The sequence below is a fragment of the Pocillopora damicornis genome, chromosome 7 (assembly GCF_964200805.1).
Source record: "Pocillopora damicornis chromosome 7, jaPocDami1.2, whole genome shotgun sequence".
Taxonomy (NCBI): Eukaryota; Metazoa; Cnidaria; class Anthozoa; order Scleractinia; family Pocilloporidae; genus Pocillopora; species Pocillopora damicornis.
The window spans coordinates 5,014,528-5,032,661 of NC_142676.1; the positions used below are offsets into that span (position 1 = coordinate 5,014,528).

The window sequence follows — 18,134 nt, forward strand, 5'->3', positions numbered from 1 at the left end:
TATTGACATTGTGGCGACCATACCGCTGACGAGTAGCCAAAATGACCCTGGGGTCGAGATCGTTTACACATGGAATACAACGTTGTAACCGCAGAGTTAGGAAATGCGGGCTCTAGCTTAGCGCATGACAAATTAGGAGTAGGGACCACAGTTCTACTGGACGTTTTGGTAGTTCCTTCGTTTCTTGACAGTGTGAACCCTTCAACTTGAATTTGTGGTATCTATTAAATATGCCGTCTGTAGATGGTGAAGAAAATGGCGAGGAGGAGGTGGAAAGGAGCCCTAATGAAGACGAGAACATGAGTGAAGACGAAGAGGAAGAGAGCAGCCTGAGTTCCGACGAATCGTCTTCCGAGTCCAGCAGTTAGTGCAGACTTATTGACTTTTTCTTCCGCGCGATTTTGCTCTTTAGTGTAAATTGTTTTGCCAGTATGTTAGCTTATTCTTATCTAAATTTATTTTTGATTTTAGTCGACGAAACAGAAAACGAGAGAAGAAGAAATGAATGTCTTAATGACATGGCAGACCTGGAAAGACAATTTAGCGACCTGAAAGAACAGTTAGTTTGAATTTACTACTTGTATTAATTTGTTAAAAATAAGCTGTTTCTATGACGATTTTGTTGAGCAGGTAGTAGCAAAGTGATACTCCTTTTTCAGGTTGTATCGAGAGCGCATCAGCCAAGTTGAGAAGAAGTTGGATGAAGTACAATCTGGTAAGTTTTCTGGGGTAGGGTGGAGAATGATCTCTTTTCTTTCCCTCTTTCTCCCGCTTTAAAATAAAATTTTCCTTTTCATTCAAAAGTTAAGCTAGTGTATCCTAAGTGTCTGGAGAGTTGTGTTTAGATGTTCCTTTTTTGACCCTTTAACTTCCAAAATCTGATTGTTAATTCTCTCCTCTTGCTACTACACACCTCCTTGTAAATTTGTTACAAGAACTTGGTGTAAGATCAAGATAAAAAGTTCTTTCTGATAAGTTTGAGTATTCTCATAAACTGCTTGCTAGAAAATGTATGGATATCATTGGGAGAAATTCCATGTGAGTCACTTCTGGGAGTTAAGGGGTTAAGGATTATCCATCTGTTTCCTTTGTCAATCCTTCATCCTGGTTGTTCAAGTTTCTTCAATACCTTCCACCTCCTTTTGATAAAGCTACAGGCATTGTTACCCTCCTCTTTCCCCACAATTTGAGTCTCTGTAACAACAGCCCCTGTGCACAAGGAAGTCACTTGAAAAAAATGGTAGCAAGGGAGGTCACATATACTTTGAAGAGTATTTCACGCACTACAAATCTAAAAGGAAAAATTACAAATCTCACCTTAACTTGCCTTTCTGTAAATTCTTTGTGTTATGGATTAATTTTGGGCATAATCACACATCACCTTTAAACCCTATTCCACCTTCTTGACAAAATTACAGTCAACTTAATGATAAATGTTTTTTTCTTTATCTTGCTCCAACAGTTATCATCATCTGTATGAAACATGATTTATATCCTATTTTTTCCATCCTATATGATTACATAGTTGTGACTTGTATTAAATTGGTGCTAATCACCTTGATGGAAATTGCAGAACAATAAAGTGTATCACTGTGTGATTTTCTCATAACAGAATGTGCCATGGAGTACACAGGCCCTGTTGGTGAATTGAAGGAGATGTGTGAGATAAGAATTGAAGTTGCAGGTATCCATTCGTGATAAAATATTATTTTTAAGTTTGTTATTGCAGCTAGTGCCAGAATAATAAGAATGTCAGACTTCATCCTTCATGTACTTCAGAACTTGGTATTAGCTCCCTGTTTTTCTTACATTTACCACTACAAATGGCCACTTGGGTCCAGTCATTCAAAAGGCTGATAATGCAATTAAACAGATAAACTGCTATCTAAGAGGACAAGTGATAACAATATGTACTGCACTATCCAGCAGAAAGCTGGTTATCTAGTGAATAGGGTTATCCACCCTTGAAAAAAAGATTTGCTTCTTTTGTAAATCTAAAAACAGTACTGACTTGGGAACAAGAGAGATGTTAAATTTTCAAATCATCTATCCAATGAGAAAGCTTCATATATGCATGTAACAAAATGTCTTTAAAATCAACATTTCTGGGAAAAATGGGAACAGAGTGAAAGTATAAAATTACAAATGATAACCAAAGTAGGTCTCAAGTAAAGTTAGATATAAAACCCAACACTTGTTTTTTGCTTCCCTGGTATATTTACTTACAAGTTGTACCCAGGTGCTGCTGTTCAGCCAGTACTCCTTGTTGATTTGCAATTTTGTTTATCTCATTTTGTTATTTTTTCCAGGGATGTACGGGAAAGTGTAGTCATTACATGCAAACAAAAGTATTGTTAAAGCAATTTGCTACAAAACTAATCTGTGATTAATTGATTTTCAGGAATTTTACGAAACTGTAGGGTAAGTATCCTCAGTGACATAAATGGTGAAATGATTTAGTGGTTGCAACAGCTGTGTGTCAAGTTGTGATGTCTTGTCTTTGTGCAGTATATCAAACTAACCATTATCATGGTAATATCATGAAAATTGATCATTGATATTTACATCTATTGAACAATGATTGGAAAAATAAATGGAACTTCTAAAAGAAACAACTTGACTGATCATGAAAATGTGAATAAATGTATAGATTGATGAATTAAGTAAACAAGGAAATTATGTTTGTGTTTCTTCCTTATAACTGTTGTTCTTTTAAATGACTGTAAATATATGAAAGTCATATATATGAACTGCAGATTAATAAATGAATATGAAAGCAATCTTCACAGTTGCGAACAGTACTGTGCAGCAGTAAAAGTAAGGCCTGTAGTGGATTTGAACCCATGATCTTTGTGATACCAGTACAGTATTCTACTAACTGAGCTAACAAACCAACTGGGAGCTGGTCATTTTGTTGGTGGTAATAAACCAGGGAAGTGATGAATAAATGACTGTTGTTCTTTTTAGTTAGGGAACGTAAGAAACAAATATGATGCTGATGAACAGGCTGCCAAACAACATTATGAGGTAAGTGACATGAACCCTCACATTCCAAGGGGTAACCTAAAGAAAAATTCTTGAAACAATATTGTTAACCCTTTAACTCCCAATATCTCATTAGTTATTCTCTTTACTGTCTGCCATACAGTTCTTGTGTTGTTAGTTTGGAGAATTTGGTATTGAATCAACTCATAATCCCCTAACTGATATTTTTCTCTATTCTTATCACTTGCCTGATTGATATTGTATTGATATTGGATTGATATTGTATTGATATTGGATTGATATTGTATTGATATTGGATTGATATTGGATTGATATTGGATTGATATTGGATTGATATTGTATTGATATTGGATTGATATTGTATTGATATTGGATTGATATTGTATTGATATTGGATTGATATTGGATTGATATTGTATTGATATTGTAAGAAGAAATTCTGTCTTGGTCACTCATGGGAGTTAAAGGGTTCAATTTCCAAGAATATGTTAAAGAATAGAAAAATATCAATCAGCAAATATGAAATATTTGAACTAGAATCAAAAAATTTTAAATTGATTGAACAGATCTTGAGAAGGGATAAAGAGTGTATTTAATGAGATCATCTATTATCCAGTCATGATTTGGTTAAAAAATTTGGCACCTTAAAAACCATTGAAGCCAATCATCAAACTACTTAAACAATGATGCAAACTGTTTAACCTTACTGCCTGACCAAAGTGTAGCAGTCAAAAGGTTGTGATGTACAAGTGGAAGTCATTTATTTTTGTGCATACTAATCTATAACAGTTGGCTGCAAATTAGTTGGCTATTTTCAAAGCTCAGTAGAGATTGCAAACATGCCTTTGACCTCTCAGCCTTGCCTCTACTTTATTACATACAGTACCTTGATATTTTTCAATTGACTATTATCAAAATATATGATGTCTTTCCTTTACAGAGTGAAAAGTTGGCCTTGATGGAAAGCATGAAGCAAGAGTTGGAAGAAAAAATTAGAAAATTAGAAGAAGATAAACAAAATATGGATATATCAGCTGGTAAAATCTTTGGAACTATGCTCATTATTTTGGCTGCTTATTGTTTCTCCTTCATTATTATATAAATCAAAATTCTCACTCCTAAAAACTTTTTAGTTGAGTTAACTTTAGTTAGTGACAGTTGTGAGTACTTTTGAATTGTGTTATTTACTTCACTTCAGATATCTGGCTTGAATCTCAGTCACTTAAAAAGAGGCACAGGAAGTCATCTGATGGATCCATGCTCTCTGACAAAAGACGGAAGCCTGTCACTGTTACAGATATCCTTTTATAACTCTACACTAATACGTTTCTGAAACTGCTGAATTGAATTAACCCTTAATTTCCTAAGATCTGATTGTTAATTCTTTCCTCTATCTGCAACACTTTTTCATGTAAAGTAGTTAGGAGAATTTGTGTCATATCACCATGATGACAACTTCAATTTTGAGAATTCTCATCACCTGTTTACTGGATAATGTATGGAGAAGCTACATGTCAATCACTCCAAAGGAGTCTGAAGGTTAACCTTCCAGTGACCTTCCTTACTGGCAACCTAGCCATACACATCCATATTCCTCTTTGCTCACATCAAACTCAACACAGAGGATTCATTGGAAATCATAAACAGTAAAGATAATTAAAAAGAGAAAGAAAGTCTGTAAAGGGACAGAAAGAATCAGAAACCAATTAAGAAATCTGTGAGCAAAGCCAGTTCAAATTCAGGTATAATATACATTTACGAAGAAGTGCAAAGGTACTAGCAGAACTTAAACCTGTCAAAAACCTTAGGCTGCATTCAGTGGTATGGGAAGTACATAGATGTTAGCATGGTTATAATAGCATGTTAGAAAATATCAGTTATACCCTTAAGCTACCACCTTTGGCTCCTGGTTATTAACTAAGTTATATTACATTCAGTTTTAAGAAAAACTTTTATTGCAGATTTAAGTCAAAAGTATTCTCTTTGTCTTTTCTTGACCTAACCCAAGTCCCTATATTGTGTATATGTTAAGAGAAATGGATATTCTTGAAGACTGGGCAGCCATCAGGAAGGTAAATCTTGAGGTGTTTTTATCAGAACTTTTTTTTTTTTTTTTGGATATGAGAGCTGTATTTATTTTTCTGTATTTATTGTTTTGTTTTCCAATTACAACTGCCAGTCTGTTTCCAATAAAAAAATGAGGTGCTATAACAGAATTTTTTTTTTAAGGCAAAAGGGGCATTGGCAAGGAGAAGACAAGAAAGTAGGACATTATTTGATTTACCTTCATTTCCAAAATAATTTTGCAATTGTTGGCCTTTGATACAAACAAATTGATCATTTGTTTGGAATGGCTAATGTGCCTGTAGATTTAACAACATTACTTTGTACCTGACTGTGGCAAATTTTTGTTAGAACATCTGCCAACAAAATACAGTTTAAGAGGCTTTTTGGTCATACTTAAACTCTGTTCTCCTCAGTATGAAACACTCAATAACACAGCTTCTTTCATCAGTATTAGGATGTACAAATTATGCATTACTACTTAATGATGAATATCTTTATGCTGGATGGTAGTGTAGAATTTTGATTTCCATCGAAGAATAGTCCATTAAATTCGAATACTTGTCAATTTTAAGCATTTTGGAATGAAGACCTCAGCCTAGATCATTCTACTTTGAGCTTGATTTTTGATCAGCCAAAAATGTTAGGTGCCCACCTCTTCCCTGTTTTTTCTTTTTATTGATTTTGGGTTTGATGAAATCCTTCTAGGAGTTATTAGAAGAGAAAACCTTCAAGTCTAAGTAACGTTATTACCGTTTAGGAAATTTGAATTATTTAACTTGGTTATTTTGTGTATAGGTGGTTGTCAATCTGAGAAAAGTCCATTCAGTGCAAGATATGAAGATGGAAAGCTTTACTATGAAGGAGAATGGTATGTGGTTCTGTGACTGACATATATTTGTGAATTTGTGACAGCTGTGCACAAGTGGCAATGACTATTAAGACTGAATTACACACCTCGTGCGATGTTTGTGGATAGTTATGCAAAAGCTCTAATAATTATAATCTCATCTTCACATTCTTTTTTAAGGTTCCACAAAGGTGATCATGTACTGATAGAGAGCAGAAATGATACACATTCCAGGTATGTTTACAGCTCATGTTCCACAATTTCTTGTTGTGTATTTGATAGTTCCCAGTCTAGTTCAATTTCTTTTTCAAGTGTGCATTGCAAGGCACTGATTTTGCTCCAGGATATTATGCAGCAGTTTTCAGAAATAATTTGTTGGTCAAAGAAGTGCCTTGATTTATACAATTTTGCCATTTTTTCAACCATAGCAATAGGCAAACACAGTTGCTTATACTCAGCTTGTTATGGCTTATTTCAGTAAAAATTTTTCTGATGATGAATTTTTTTTTAACTTTAGTGCTGTTGTCACAGGAATCAACACTGGAGAGGTGATTTAATAATTTTTCCTAGTTTCTCCTTTTTTGATAGATGTTTCTAGCCAGTCTTCTTCACATACAGAACTAAAAATATTTTTTCATGTCAACCCCTAAATCAGGACTCCTAAGAGAGATCTACATCAAATTTCTCATTGCAATATCACCATCTTAAAGGGTACAGGAATCAAGGAACTGATCAGGGAAGAAAAATAGCCTTACAATAATAGCCAAATTCTCTCAGTGGCTTAATTGACAAGAATTTATGGAATTTAATGGTTGAAGTTTAGACATTGTGTAACAAAACTGCGGTCATATCTTGAATTTGGCTGAATCTTTAGCCTGAACATTTATATTTGCAACTTTTTTCAAAAGGGCCAAAAGCTACCAATGGAAGGCCATCTATTTAAGGAAAACAATTGTCTTATAGAGAGTACATAAGGCCAACTGCGGTTTGGGTTAGACCTCATGTAGATAACCAGCCTTAAATGTCTACAAGGGGGTTTAAAGGGTTGATATTTATCTTTTTCATGTGGGACATTTTCTTGATGAAGAGTAATTGTTTATTTGTGATTTTCAGGTGTGGGTGAGAAAAGGAGATGGATCAAAAACAAAGTTGTACATAGGACAATTACAGAAAGGAAAATACAGGATAAAAAAGTCATGAAAAATAATTGATTGATGGCAAAATTGTGATATACGTTGTATAGAATCTGTTAGATTTCAGTCTACTTTGAGAAAAATTGTATCAGGACTCCATGATACTTGTTACATGTGTAATATAGTTGGTGCACATCATATGACACTATGACATCATGACATGTTGCTATGACAACAGTGATGTCTTGAGGATGGCAATTTTTTAAATCCATCAAGCTGATGCAAGAATATAGCATGTTAACTTGCTCATGCATAACTGGAAGCCATGAAAAGTTGACCTAAGTATCCTGACCCTTGAACAAGAGAGCACAAAACCTAAGGCCTAACAAGAGCCACAAAGAATGAAAAGAGAAAACTGATGTATAAGAATTAAGATAAACAGGATGAAAGATATCAAGGTTAGGAAGGGTTGGCCAGAGAGGGAAGTCTTTTAGTAATAAGTATCAAGTAAATCACATAGAAACTGTTGGCCACACAATGTAAATAAGCTCCCATACCCAAACATTCAGATTTGCGTGAGAAACAATAATTTTCTGTGTTGGTTGTCCCTTGGCCAGCAGAAAACATTAAAATTTGTTTTTCAGATTTACTATTATCATTATGCAGTAGATCTTTCTCTATTGGAATGTTAAAGTTTAGCTGGACTGATAAGAGAAGGAAAACTGGCTCTTGTTTAGTGTACGTTTGTGTTAACTCTTTGACTCCCTCAAGTGATTAACATGATAATTCTCCCTTTCATATTTATACATTATCCAGCAAACAAGTAAGGAGAATACTTGAACATATTAGCTAGTTGTTATCTTGATCTATGAAATTCTCATAACTATGGAAATATGTTGCAGTTAGGAGAGAATTGACAATAATATCCAAGGAGTTGAAGGATTAAGAGTGTACAGAACATTATCATGGAAAGTTTCTTTCTGTTTTCACCTTTCCCACTGCACTGTAAATTCAAGTTCTTTTTTGAAATTTTAGCCTTTTGAGATCCTTTCAAAATTATTATTGGATCTCTATGGGTAAAGAAAACTTCCTAGTATTTAAACACAAACTTTTTGAGGTATTTAGTATTACACCTTGAATTTTGACATCCTTTCTTCAAACACAGGCACTCCCTAAATAAACCTCTCCTCTGGTAAAAAGTGGGCAGGTTAACCTGTAGACCTTAGAGTGTCTGGCATCTAATATCTCCTTACAGTATCACCCTTGAATTGGACAAACAGGTTATGAGAATAAAGGAAATGATCACCAATTTAAGAAGCTACTTATTCTCAAAAACAATTCTTGTCAGTATCATAGGAAATGTAAGGAGAACAAGATGGAAAATATGAATTCTCAGGGTGAGGAAGGAAAGGGTTAAGTGTCACAAAATCTTTGGCTTGTTTTATTCCCTTGTTAAAGAGGATTCAAGTACATTCACACAAATATACAACAGCAGTGTTTAAATTTATTTAGCATAAAAAAAATGATAAAAAAAGAAAAAGTCAATAAAAAGCATTTATCAAATATATGACTTTCATATATTCTTAACCAAAACGATAAGTAAAAGATATATTCTTAACTCACCTAGTTTTCAACTAGAATAACAACAAAAAGTATGGCAAATCTGTTTTTTTTTTATCTACTCATCTTGCTCCACGTACTGTGAAATAGCACATTTTCTGCTTATTTCTGAAGTCTAGGAATAAGTAGACATTGAATTCAGCCAAAATGATAAAAAAAGAAAAAGTCAATAAAAAACATATATCAAATATATGACTTTCATATATTCTTAACCAAAGTAATAACTGGTACTAACACTTAAAACTAACTTGAGTATAAGTAATTAACTAGCTTGAGTATAAGTAATTTCAAAGATTTTACTGGTCTGGTTTATCTTTTACTTATCTTTGGCTTGTTTTATCCCTTTCACTCCCAAGAGTGCCATATGGCACTTTGGCGTGACCGTCACGTTTTCCCAAGAGTGCCATATGGCACTCTGAAAATGCATTTGTATTAACCAATCCTAACGTGTGATATAAATGAGAAAACGCCCTTCTTTGTCTTTTAGCCAATAGGAGATATCCTTATGTTTCGTTTGACACAAAACACGTTGTAGGTTCCCATAGAAATATTTTTCACAATCGACCATCGAAAGTGAGTAAGCGAATTTCCGTAACCTTGCGTTATTATGGCGTCCGATTCTGAAGGAGATGAATTTTTAGGCTTCGAAACTGAAGAAGTAGAAAGGGCAAGAGCTTTGCGAAGGCAATTAAGCGATGAATCTGATATTTCAATTTCTGAGAGCGAAAGCGAGAGCAGCAGTGAGAGCGAAAGCGAAGAGGATATCGACGAACGCTGGACGGTAGATAACTCGCCTGGGGCTGTCCTGGTGTAACGGTACACGAGGGAATTCCTTTTGTTTTCATAACCATACATGGAGTTATGACGCAGTTCGTTAACGTTTACTTCTTTTGTGTGCCGGTACACGAGGACACAACCACTCGCCTGTCCATGTTGAAGAATTTGTCGAACTCACTGGTCCGACTTCACGAGTTCCAGAAGATGGAACAGCTTTGGATTTCTTTCTCCTTCTTTGGCCAGAAGATCTGTTCGAAAAAATTGTGGAGGAAACCAACCGTCATGCCGAACAGTGCATTCAAACGAAACCACACCCGAGGTGGCACCCAACAACATGCGAAGAAATGCGTGCATTCTTCGCGTTGAATGTTTTGTTTGGAATAAAGTCCTCGCCGGAAACAAGAATGTACTGGTCGAAAGACAACTTTATTGGTGTTCCAACCATTCAAAAAGTAATGCCGAGGAATCGCTTCGAGAAGATTCGACAATATCTTTGTTTAAACAATCGTTTAAACATGTTACCGCGAGATAACCCTGCCTATGACAAGCTCTTCAAAGTGCGTCCTTTGTTGGATAGACTAGCCAACACATTCCACGAAGAATATCGCCCATCAAAGTTTGTATCAATTGATGAAGGAATGGTCAAGTACAAAGGAAGACTTGGCTTCAAACAGTACATGCCCATGAAGCCCGTGAAACGGGGCATTAAAGTATGGGTGCGTGCTGATGCAACGAATGGTTTTGTGAGCGCCATGCAAGTTTACCCAGGCAAAAAAGATGGTGGCCAGCCTGAACACGGTCTTGGACATCGTGTTGTTTGCGACCTTGTCAACGATCTGAAGGGGAAAAATTATCACATCTTTTGTGATAATTTTTTCACTTCAGTTCGACTGGCTGAAGATTTACTGTCCAACAAACTCTATCTTTGTGGAACAACACGTGCCAATAGAACTGACTTTCCTAAAGATTTAAAAGCTAAGAAGCCCGAAGTGAAAGCGCTCTGTCGTGGCGAATCTCTCTTTCGTCGGAAAGGGAACATTGTCGCATCCGTTTGGAAAGACAAAAAAGCCGTGGCTTTCATAAGTACTCAATGCAATGCAAGGGGAAACGAAACTGTTCGCAGAAAGCAGAAGGATGGAACGTACATCGCAGTTCCTTCTCTCCCAGTGGTAAAACTCTACAACCAGTACATGGGAGGAGTAGATCATAGCGATCAGATGCGGCAATATTACAATACGTCAAGACGAGCAAATAAATGGTGGCGGTATCTGTTGTGGTTTTGTCTAGATGTAAGCATTGTGAATGCACATATTTTAATGCAAATTGCGGATAACCATCCGAACTTCACGCAACTTCAGTTTCGCATCGAAATGGTGAAGATGCTGATCGGCGACTTCTCATCCCGTCAACATGCCGTTCAAGAAGGAACTGTTCAGACTGGACATTGGCCCGTAAAAATGAGCAAGGGAAGGTGCAAAAGATGCTTGAAAAGAAAAAAGACAACGTTCTGTCAAATGGGATGCGATTCATGTGGCGAGAGGTTCTGCTTGGACTGTTTCAAAAATAGGTACCCAATGGGTACTTGTGTCTGCTGCAGTGGAATGGAATCTGCCGTAGGCGCCCATTTTTTGAATACTGTTAAACTGGCTAGAAACATCTCCCGAAAGGCAGTACTTTGGAATGCTCAAGGCATCACAAAGATGGGGAACTGAAGTGGTGAATGTCCAATGCTCCAGTTGGAGGTAAGGGATCATCAATATCATGATTGTGATTACATCTTCATCACTGTTTAAATAACTTTTATTGTGTTATGGTACTGACATGAGAATCTACTCATTTACAATGTAGTTTAGATACTAAATGAGCGAGACTAATTTTTCTAACAGTAACATGAATAATAGTAAATGGAATAGTTTCAAGAAAGTTTAATATGAAATTCAAAAATTAAGTGCTATAAAAGTTTTTGTGATATCTAAAAGTTTTAGTGTTTGTATCTCATAGCATGAATTATTAGTAACTTAAATAGTTACTAGAGATTGGTTTGTTACAAAGGAAAATGCAACAAAACATGTTAAATGGCAATTTTTTCAATGTCCACAAGTTTTCGCGTTTGCGTGTCAAAGCATACTTTAACTGTGTCTAGGTTTAAGACAGCCTCTGTGATTTCCTCCTCTGTTGTTTCATTTGCAATTAAGTGACAAATTGAAAACAACTTTGGCACTGCTTGTTGATAAACCTGTAGCTGAAGCTTCTGCAGTGGTTGTTTGGAGTTTTGGATATGGATCTTGAGTGTCCACTTTACACTGCAGTTGGTTGCCTTTTGTGTTACTTTGCAGTTATCGCAGACTGCAATTTTTCCCTTGATTGTAACTTTTTTTGAACATGAACAACAACAGTTGTATTTGGTGACACTGCTTATTCCTAGTATTTCTCCAATGGTTTCTGTTGTTGTTGAGATGTCACTGACTTCAGGTAATGTTTGTTTGAAGGGTTCAGCGTCCTTGATGGTGTATAAATTATCTTGTTTTGGTGTGTTCAAGTATCTTTGATTCTGAGATACTTTCATTCTCAAGTTGTTGAAGAAATAGGTGGACTGTGGTGTGACGCTGTCAACATGCTCACCCCAGAAAATAACTTTTATGTAACCAGATGGATCAACTATATAGCCTTCCTGTTTTTTGACAGGAGAATCTTGGATGACTATAGTTTTGGTCGCACTTAGATGTGATATCTTTCCTTTTATTGACACTAGCTGTTGTGGTGCTACTTTTGACAAGGATGCAATTGATGTGACATCATCTTGTGCTTTGTATGGAAAATCAGCTGTTGTTGAAGTGATGGTTGTGTTCCTGTTTATTACTACATCACTTCGTCCATACTTATTGCTGATGTTAAAATTTGAAATTTTAACCGGTGATCTTTGTGCGGCCATTGCATCAAGAGTTTCCTTCTTTTCAGTTGCAAAGCATACACTGCCAATTAGATCTTTCTCTGTCTGAAGGTGGCAGTTAAAGTAGCTTGTTGGTCCAGATTTTTTTACTGGTGAGACATTATGCACAAAGCAAGTTATGTCTTGTTTTTCTGTAGGAGGAGGTAAAAAGATATTTAGATTAATGTAATAAATTTGGCATGGATGGGACTACTGCATAAGGTAGTTTGTGTTATTTGAAAAAAACATATGTGTAAATATTAGTCTCCTTGTTTCATGTACTGTAAATCCTCTATTAAGCCCACAGGGGGCTTATTGTTCTAAGGCGCATTGGGGGGGGGGGGCTAAATAGAAAGGAAAGGCTTAATAGAAGGGGAAGTGTTAAAATTTAGCAAAACAAGAGCAGTTCACCACTCATTAATTACTGTAATTAAGATTATTTTTAGTACAAATAACAGTGATATTTTGGCCAAAGTTCGCCACCAACATGCAAGAGGTGTGGGAAAAATAAATTGTATCATATAACTACATGAGAACATTAAAGGGTGACAAAAGTGATAGGAAACAGTGTACATCTAATACCTAGATGTTCAAAATAATATGTTTTATTAATGACAGCATATAGAGCAGGTAAGGTTATAAAATGATTTTAAAACAAGAAGCATTAGTTTAATAGAAGAAAGGAACGTATAATCATAATATTTAAGTATGACCGGGAGATACATACCTGAAGCCATATTAGATCTCTGTCTTGTCTGTTGAAAAAAAAAAAATAAGGATGTATACAGATGTTTTAGGAGGGTGTTTAAAATACCTTTAAACCCTAGTTAATACAACACTCTGAAACATTACATGGAACTTTGCTTTAAATGTAGTTGGAAAGTGAACTATTTATAACCATAAAAAAAAATCATTTATATATGCATGTGTTGAAGGCCGTATAATCAATTTATTCTAATTAATCAATTTTGGGTGCTGTACTGTTGTGAGTGACTTTGTTCGCATCACTCAACTTGGGATCAATTTATATTTGCTAGATTATATAGCCTGCTTTCTTCTTCAAGTCTATATTTTAAATTAGTGGATTTCTTAAGACTCTTAAGTCTTTCAAAAGTCATTGGTTCAATAATACAAGATGAAAGTGTTTTCACTCTGCTTATAGCTACATATGAAATGCCTGCAGTAGTTTCAGTCTGACCAATGTCAATCCATGCTTTTGGCAGTGTTAACCCTTGGCTCTTGTGTATTGTGATTGCCCAAGCAAGTTTGAGAGGCAACTGTTGTCTCTCATGTAAACCATCTAGTGTCTGTGAGGTTATTGTTATTGGGCATATAGGCACACATCGTGGAATGCTATCACTGATAGATGGACCTCTATACTCATTAAATTTTACTATGACAGCGACAGGCAAGTCTGGTGGTTGCTGGTTGTTTGCATAAATGAAATCTTCAACCGTGCCAGTTGCACCGTTACAAAGTCCAACATCTATCCATAGGTTCATGGTAAGCATTACATGTGCACCTTTTGCAAGGAAAATGGTCGGTTGTAAACCTGACATGTCATCTGAACTTGCTTTCTTAGCTATATCACTAGAGTGACGTGCAGTGATGCAGGCTATTGGCTGATGAAGTTCTGATAACTGTTCAAAGTTATAATTAGCAACTTCTTCATCGCTGAAATAGAGCCTAGTGGCATCTTGAAACTCATTCACGTTCAATGCTATGGAAGGCTGTCTTGCCAAAAGAAGTTTCCAATCTTGCTCATTAGAATCTCCTGTGCGAAGGCGTATGAGTAAATCTCTAAACTGAGCTTGCTGTTTATTTAAGCCTTGAACCCTCTGGTTTACTGACAGTTTTACAACATTGCCAAACATGTGATAAGCTAAATAGCCTTGTTCACCTGTAGAACTGGAGGGTCTCGAATGATATAATGGCTTATCTGCCACTGGAGGCAATTGAGTTGGGTCACCAACTAATATCATGGATTTACCACCAAATACTTCGTCATTTTTGCCTGTTGCTTGTCGGCAGCGTCTATCAATCCAGCCAAACAATGTTTGTCCTAGCATAGAGTATTCATCAACTAGGATATAACTGATATCTTTCAGCTTGGTTTGTAATGTGACAAGCCCTTGTCCTGTTAATTCTTTGTTATGTCTTGGGCCAACAGGCAATTTTAATAGTGAATGGATTGTACATCCGTTTATGTTAAATGAAGCTTTGCCAGTTGTGGCAGTCACTGCACAAGAGTGTTGGAGCAGGTTTCGGATGGCATTAATGAGGTAACTTTTCCCTGTACCGGCAACTCCAAGTATAATAAGAAGCAATGGATCTTTAGGGCAGGCTTGTTTAGAATGTGCTTTCACCATATTGTAGGCATGTCTTTGCATGTCACTGAGTGTATTAACATCAATATTTTGTTGTTGCAAACCAAAGGTAGAATCCAAAGTATCTTTCTTAGTTTTTATCCAGGATGGCATTTCCTGTATTAAGTGATTTGCATACTTAATCTTGTCATTTTGCCAGTCATAATCAGGCTGAGAGGTTTGTTGTGTTATATTATCTTGGTTAACAAAATACCCAGGTATGAGATCTGCTAAATCCATCCACTCTTCACGCTGTGGAAGCTCTTCTGAAGAGTGCTCTATATTTGGTTCCTCTTCTGTGTTATTCTGTACACTTTGTAGTTTTTCATACCAGTCAGGAACATGCTCTTCAGCATATGGTGTTTGTAGAAATTCCTTCCATTTTGTGATGTATATTTCATCAGTGCCTTCCTGACAATCCCAGGCATTGTCTTGTGTAGTATGCCAAGGTTTGTGCTTAAGTAACTGATATTTGCAATAAAGTCCAAAATTTGGACCTTTTGAATTGGAAGAAAATACTGGAAAAACTCTGGGAATCATGTTATGAGGCTGAACTGTTAGTTTGTTGTTGACAAGTTTGTATTTTGTTGCAAAATGAATGAAATTAAGAGCTATTATATCTGGGATGGTTTGAATATATTTTTCCCTTTTAGCGTAAGTATCAAGCAATGAGTCATTGGTTACAGTATCTCCATCATTTGTTATAGTTTTGATTCTACGTGAACCATTTAGACTAATAGGTACCACATTAAATGATGAGCTGACAAGTTTCAGTGACATGAGATGATGCATAGTCTCTTGTGCAGAGAAGTCACGTTGGCCAAGTGACTTCATTATCACTTTTTTTATCAATTTTGTAGGGTTGCTATTGTTGTTGCAATTACGGACAATAGAATTAAATGCAAGTTTCATTACAGGTGACTTTGGTTCACCTTTTGAAGCATATTTTGCAAGGTATTCAACACATGCATGATAATCAATGATCACTTGAATATCACAGTTTGCCCTCCAGCCTTGAAGCTGAAGTCGTTGGTGATTATTGAGTCTGCTCTCATTCCTCTTTGTTATGATCTTTGCTTTGTATTGAGTGCCTCGATCTTTTGTATGAATGGGCTCAAACTCTAGTTTTGTATTAACACAAGGTTCAAATGGAAACTTAAATCTACATTTCAGTTCTGTTTCGTTTTGTTTCTTTCTAAGACAATAGTTTGTACTACAGCGAGTGTGCCTTTGTACAGTATTCAACAAATCAACATAATCTTGTTCAGAGTCTTGTAAACTTACAAGGTCCTTGTGACGCTTTTGACAAGGATGAATAGAGGGCTTCACCCATGTGCCATTATCTGGTGGATCTGGATTATATGTAGACAATAACCAATCTACATACTGACAAACTACCTGGGAAGCCTTTTTCCCATCCACTATCTGTTGATTGAGTTCTAGTATATTGACTTGCTCAGCTGTATTAGTGGACATTTCAGCCAAATAGCCTTTTAGAGCTGTTTCTGAGAGTTTACATAAACCTGGATCATTTTTCAGCTTTGCTACACCATGACAATGTATACTACCTCTAGCTTGATATTCAAATCTGTACCAGTGCCACTCAGCATCTAGTGAATTGTATAACCAGTATTTAATAAAACTTTCTAAACGCTGTGTAAAGAACCAGTCTGTAATATGAGGATTGTTAATCACATTCTGCCGTTTGTTGTCAGTTGAATTATTACTGACTGAGTTGCCAAAAATTGCATGAAGTTCAGGCCAATGCATATCAGCAGAGGAGAATGTGAAAAAGAATGTTGGAGCTCCAGCATGGGCTATTATTGCTTTTAAATCTTCTTTAGCTTTGTGCCAATAAGCATTAGAACCAGTAATGTTACTAAGATAGCGTGATATCTTAGATATAAACATACTTGTGTTATTGCTAGTTGCCATTTGCCGCAGCTCCTCAGCAGTCAAATGAGCTTCTCCTGGGTCTTGTTTTAGGAACATGCCTGTCTGTTGCAGAATACGTTTTCTTTGTATCATATTCAATGCCCAGTAACCAAATCTGGGGTGAGTAGCAAAGCGATATACCCATTTGTCATTCTTGTTTTCTCCAAACTTTAAAAGGTGCTTTACTCTTTCTCCGAGTGGTATATCTCGGCGTAATGATGGGTTAGTAGGATCACCCTTACCATCTGGAAATAATGTTGGGAAAGCCATTGTTGCTAAATAGGGAGTTACATACTCGTTTAATGGTTCACTGCCAACTGTTGGCCAGGGCAAGTGATTAGAATCATTAGACAATTGTTGGCGCACAGCTTCTATTTCTTGCTGCTGACACTCTGGAATAGGCAGAAAACTACTCATTTCAGTACCCTCATTATAAACAATGTCATCTTCATTTTGAGGACCTAAGTCAGGTTCACATGTGGCATCCAAATCTATATTCTCTGTTTCAACCGAGAGAAGACCATGTGGAACACCATGTTCTGGTAAAGAATTTAAAGAATTTTGATTGATGGTTATGTCCTTGTAGTGTGAGTTATTATTAACAAGCCATTGTAGTGCATCAGCTACATTTTGCCTTCGCACTGTCACATTTTTAAAACTGTTCTCTTTACCTTTCATCTTAACAACAATAACAGATAGATCTTTTGGGTATCTAGGCAGAGAATGTGCTAGTTCAGCTATATCCTGAGGCAAATTGATACAGTGGCCTGAATAGCCCCTTTGTCCACCAGGTTTTATGTAAACTCGCATAACAGGAAGTGCACGTGCAATAAGCATTTCTTCTACTTGGGTTAACCCCTGCAGTTGTAAAGGTACTAATGATGGCACCATGTCATTTTCCTTAGAAAACTTTTTTGGTTGTTGTTTATCTCGTATGCACCTCTGACACTGGTAGTGATCAACCTTCCTTGGACTGGATTTCAATGGCCATGCTTCAAAACAGACAGTGCATTGGCAAACTGAATACTGATTGGACTTATGAAAATCGTTCATGTTATTTTGTGCATGTTTTTGTTCGTGAACTGGACCAGCAGAGCTCTCTTTTTGTCCTGCAGAAATTGTTTGAGACCTTTTATAACTGGCTCTCCTATTTGCAAGTCTCTCTTTTCGCTTTTTAACAGTTTCTTCAGACGTTCTTTTTCTATAAGAGTCTTTGTAACTTTTTAGTCTCTCTTTTTGCTTTTCAACAGTTTCTTCAGACACTCTTTTTCTATAAGTGTCTCTATTATTTTTAAGTCTCTCTTTTCGCTTTTCAGCAGTTTCTTCAGACATTGTTTTTCTATAAGTGCCTCTCTTATCTTCAAGTCTGCTTGCCCTTTCATTAGCTGTTTCTGTATATTTGACTCTTTTCATGTAATTTCTGTGCTTAAGAAGTCTACCATGTCTGTTTTCAT

At 36.2% G+C, this 18,134-nt stretch overlaps 3 protein-coding genes across 3 annotated transcripts; 1 reads left to right on the top strand and 2 right to left on the bottom strand.

Annotated features, from left to right (window-relative positions):
• The first annotated feature begins 131 nt into the window (after positions 1-131).
• Positions 132-8,616, top strand: LOC113678977 (breast cancer metastasis-suppressor 1-like protein-A). The gene is made up of 14 exons (XM_089212253.1): positions 132-363; positions 472-559; positions 660-715; positions 1,613-1,684; positions 2,402-2,421; positions 2,968-3,027; positions 3,947-4,043; positions 4,205-4,303; positions 5,014-5,078; positions 5,236-5,269; positions 5,869-5,941; positions 6,101-6,154; positions 6,438-6,468; positions 7,034-8,616. Exons 1-14 carry the CDS (start codon positions 231-233, stop codon positions 7,118-7,120), a joined length of 969 nt encoding a protein of 322 aa, XP_089068379.1. The 5' UTR covers positions 132-230; the 3' UTR covers positions 7,121-8,616.
• A 2,664-nt stretch (positions 8,617-11,280) lies between these two features.
• LOC149042182 (uncharacterized) lies at positions 11,281-16,720 on the bottom strand. The gene is made up of 3 exons (XM_089212266.1): positions 16,659-16,720; positions 13,107-13,134; positions 11,281-12,531 (listed from the first exon to the last, which is right to left on the bottom strand). The coding sequence occupies exons 2-3, from the start codon at positions 13,114-13,116 to the stop codon at positions 11,522-11,524; spliced, it is 1,020 nt and encodes a 339-aa protein (XP_089068392.1). The 5' UTR covers positions 13,117-13,134; positions 16,659-16,720; the 3' UTR covers positions 11,281-11,521.
• LOC149042183 (uncharacterized) lies at positions 13,151-17,845 on the bottom strand. The gene has a single exon (XM_089212265.1). It carries the CDS (start codon positions 17,731-17,733, stop codon positions 13,399-13,401), a length of 4,335 nt encoding a protein of 1,444 aa, XP_089068391.1. The 5' UTR covers positions 17,734-17,845; the 3' UTR covers positions 13,151-13,398.
• Between the last annotated feature and the right edge of the window lie 289 nt (positions 17,846-18,134).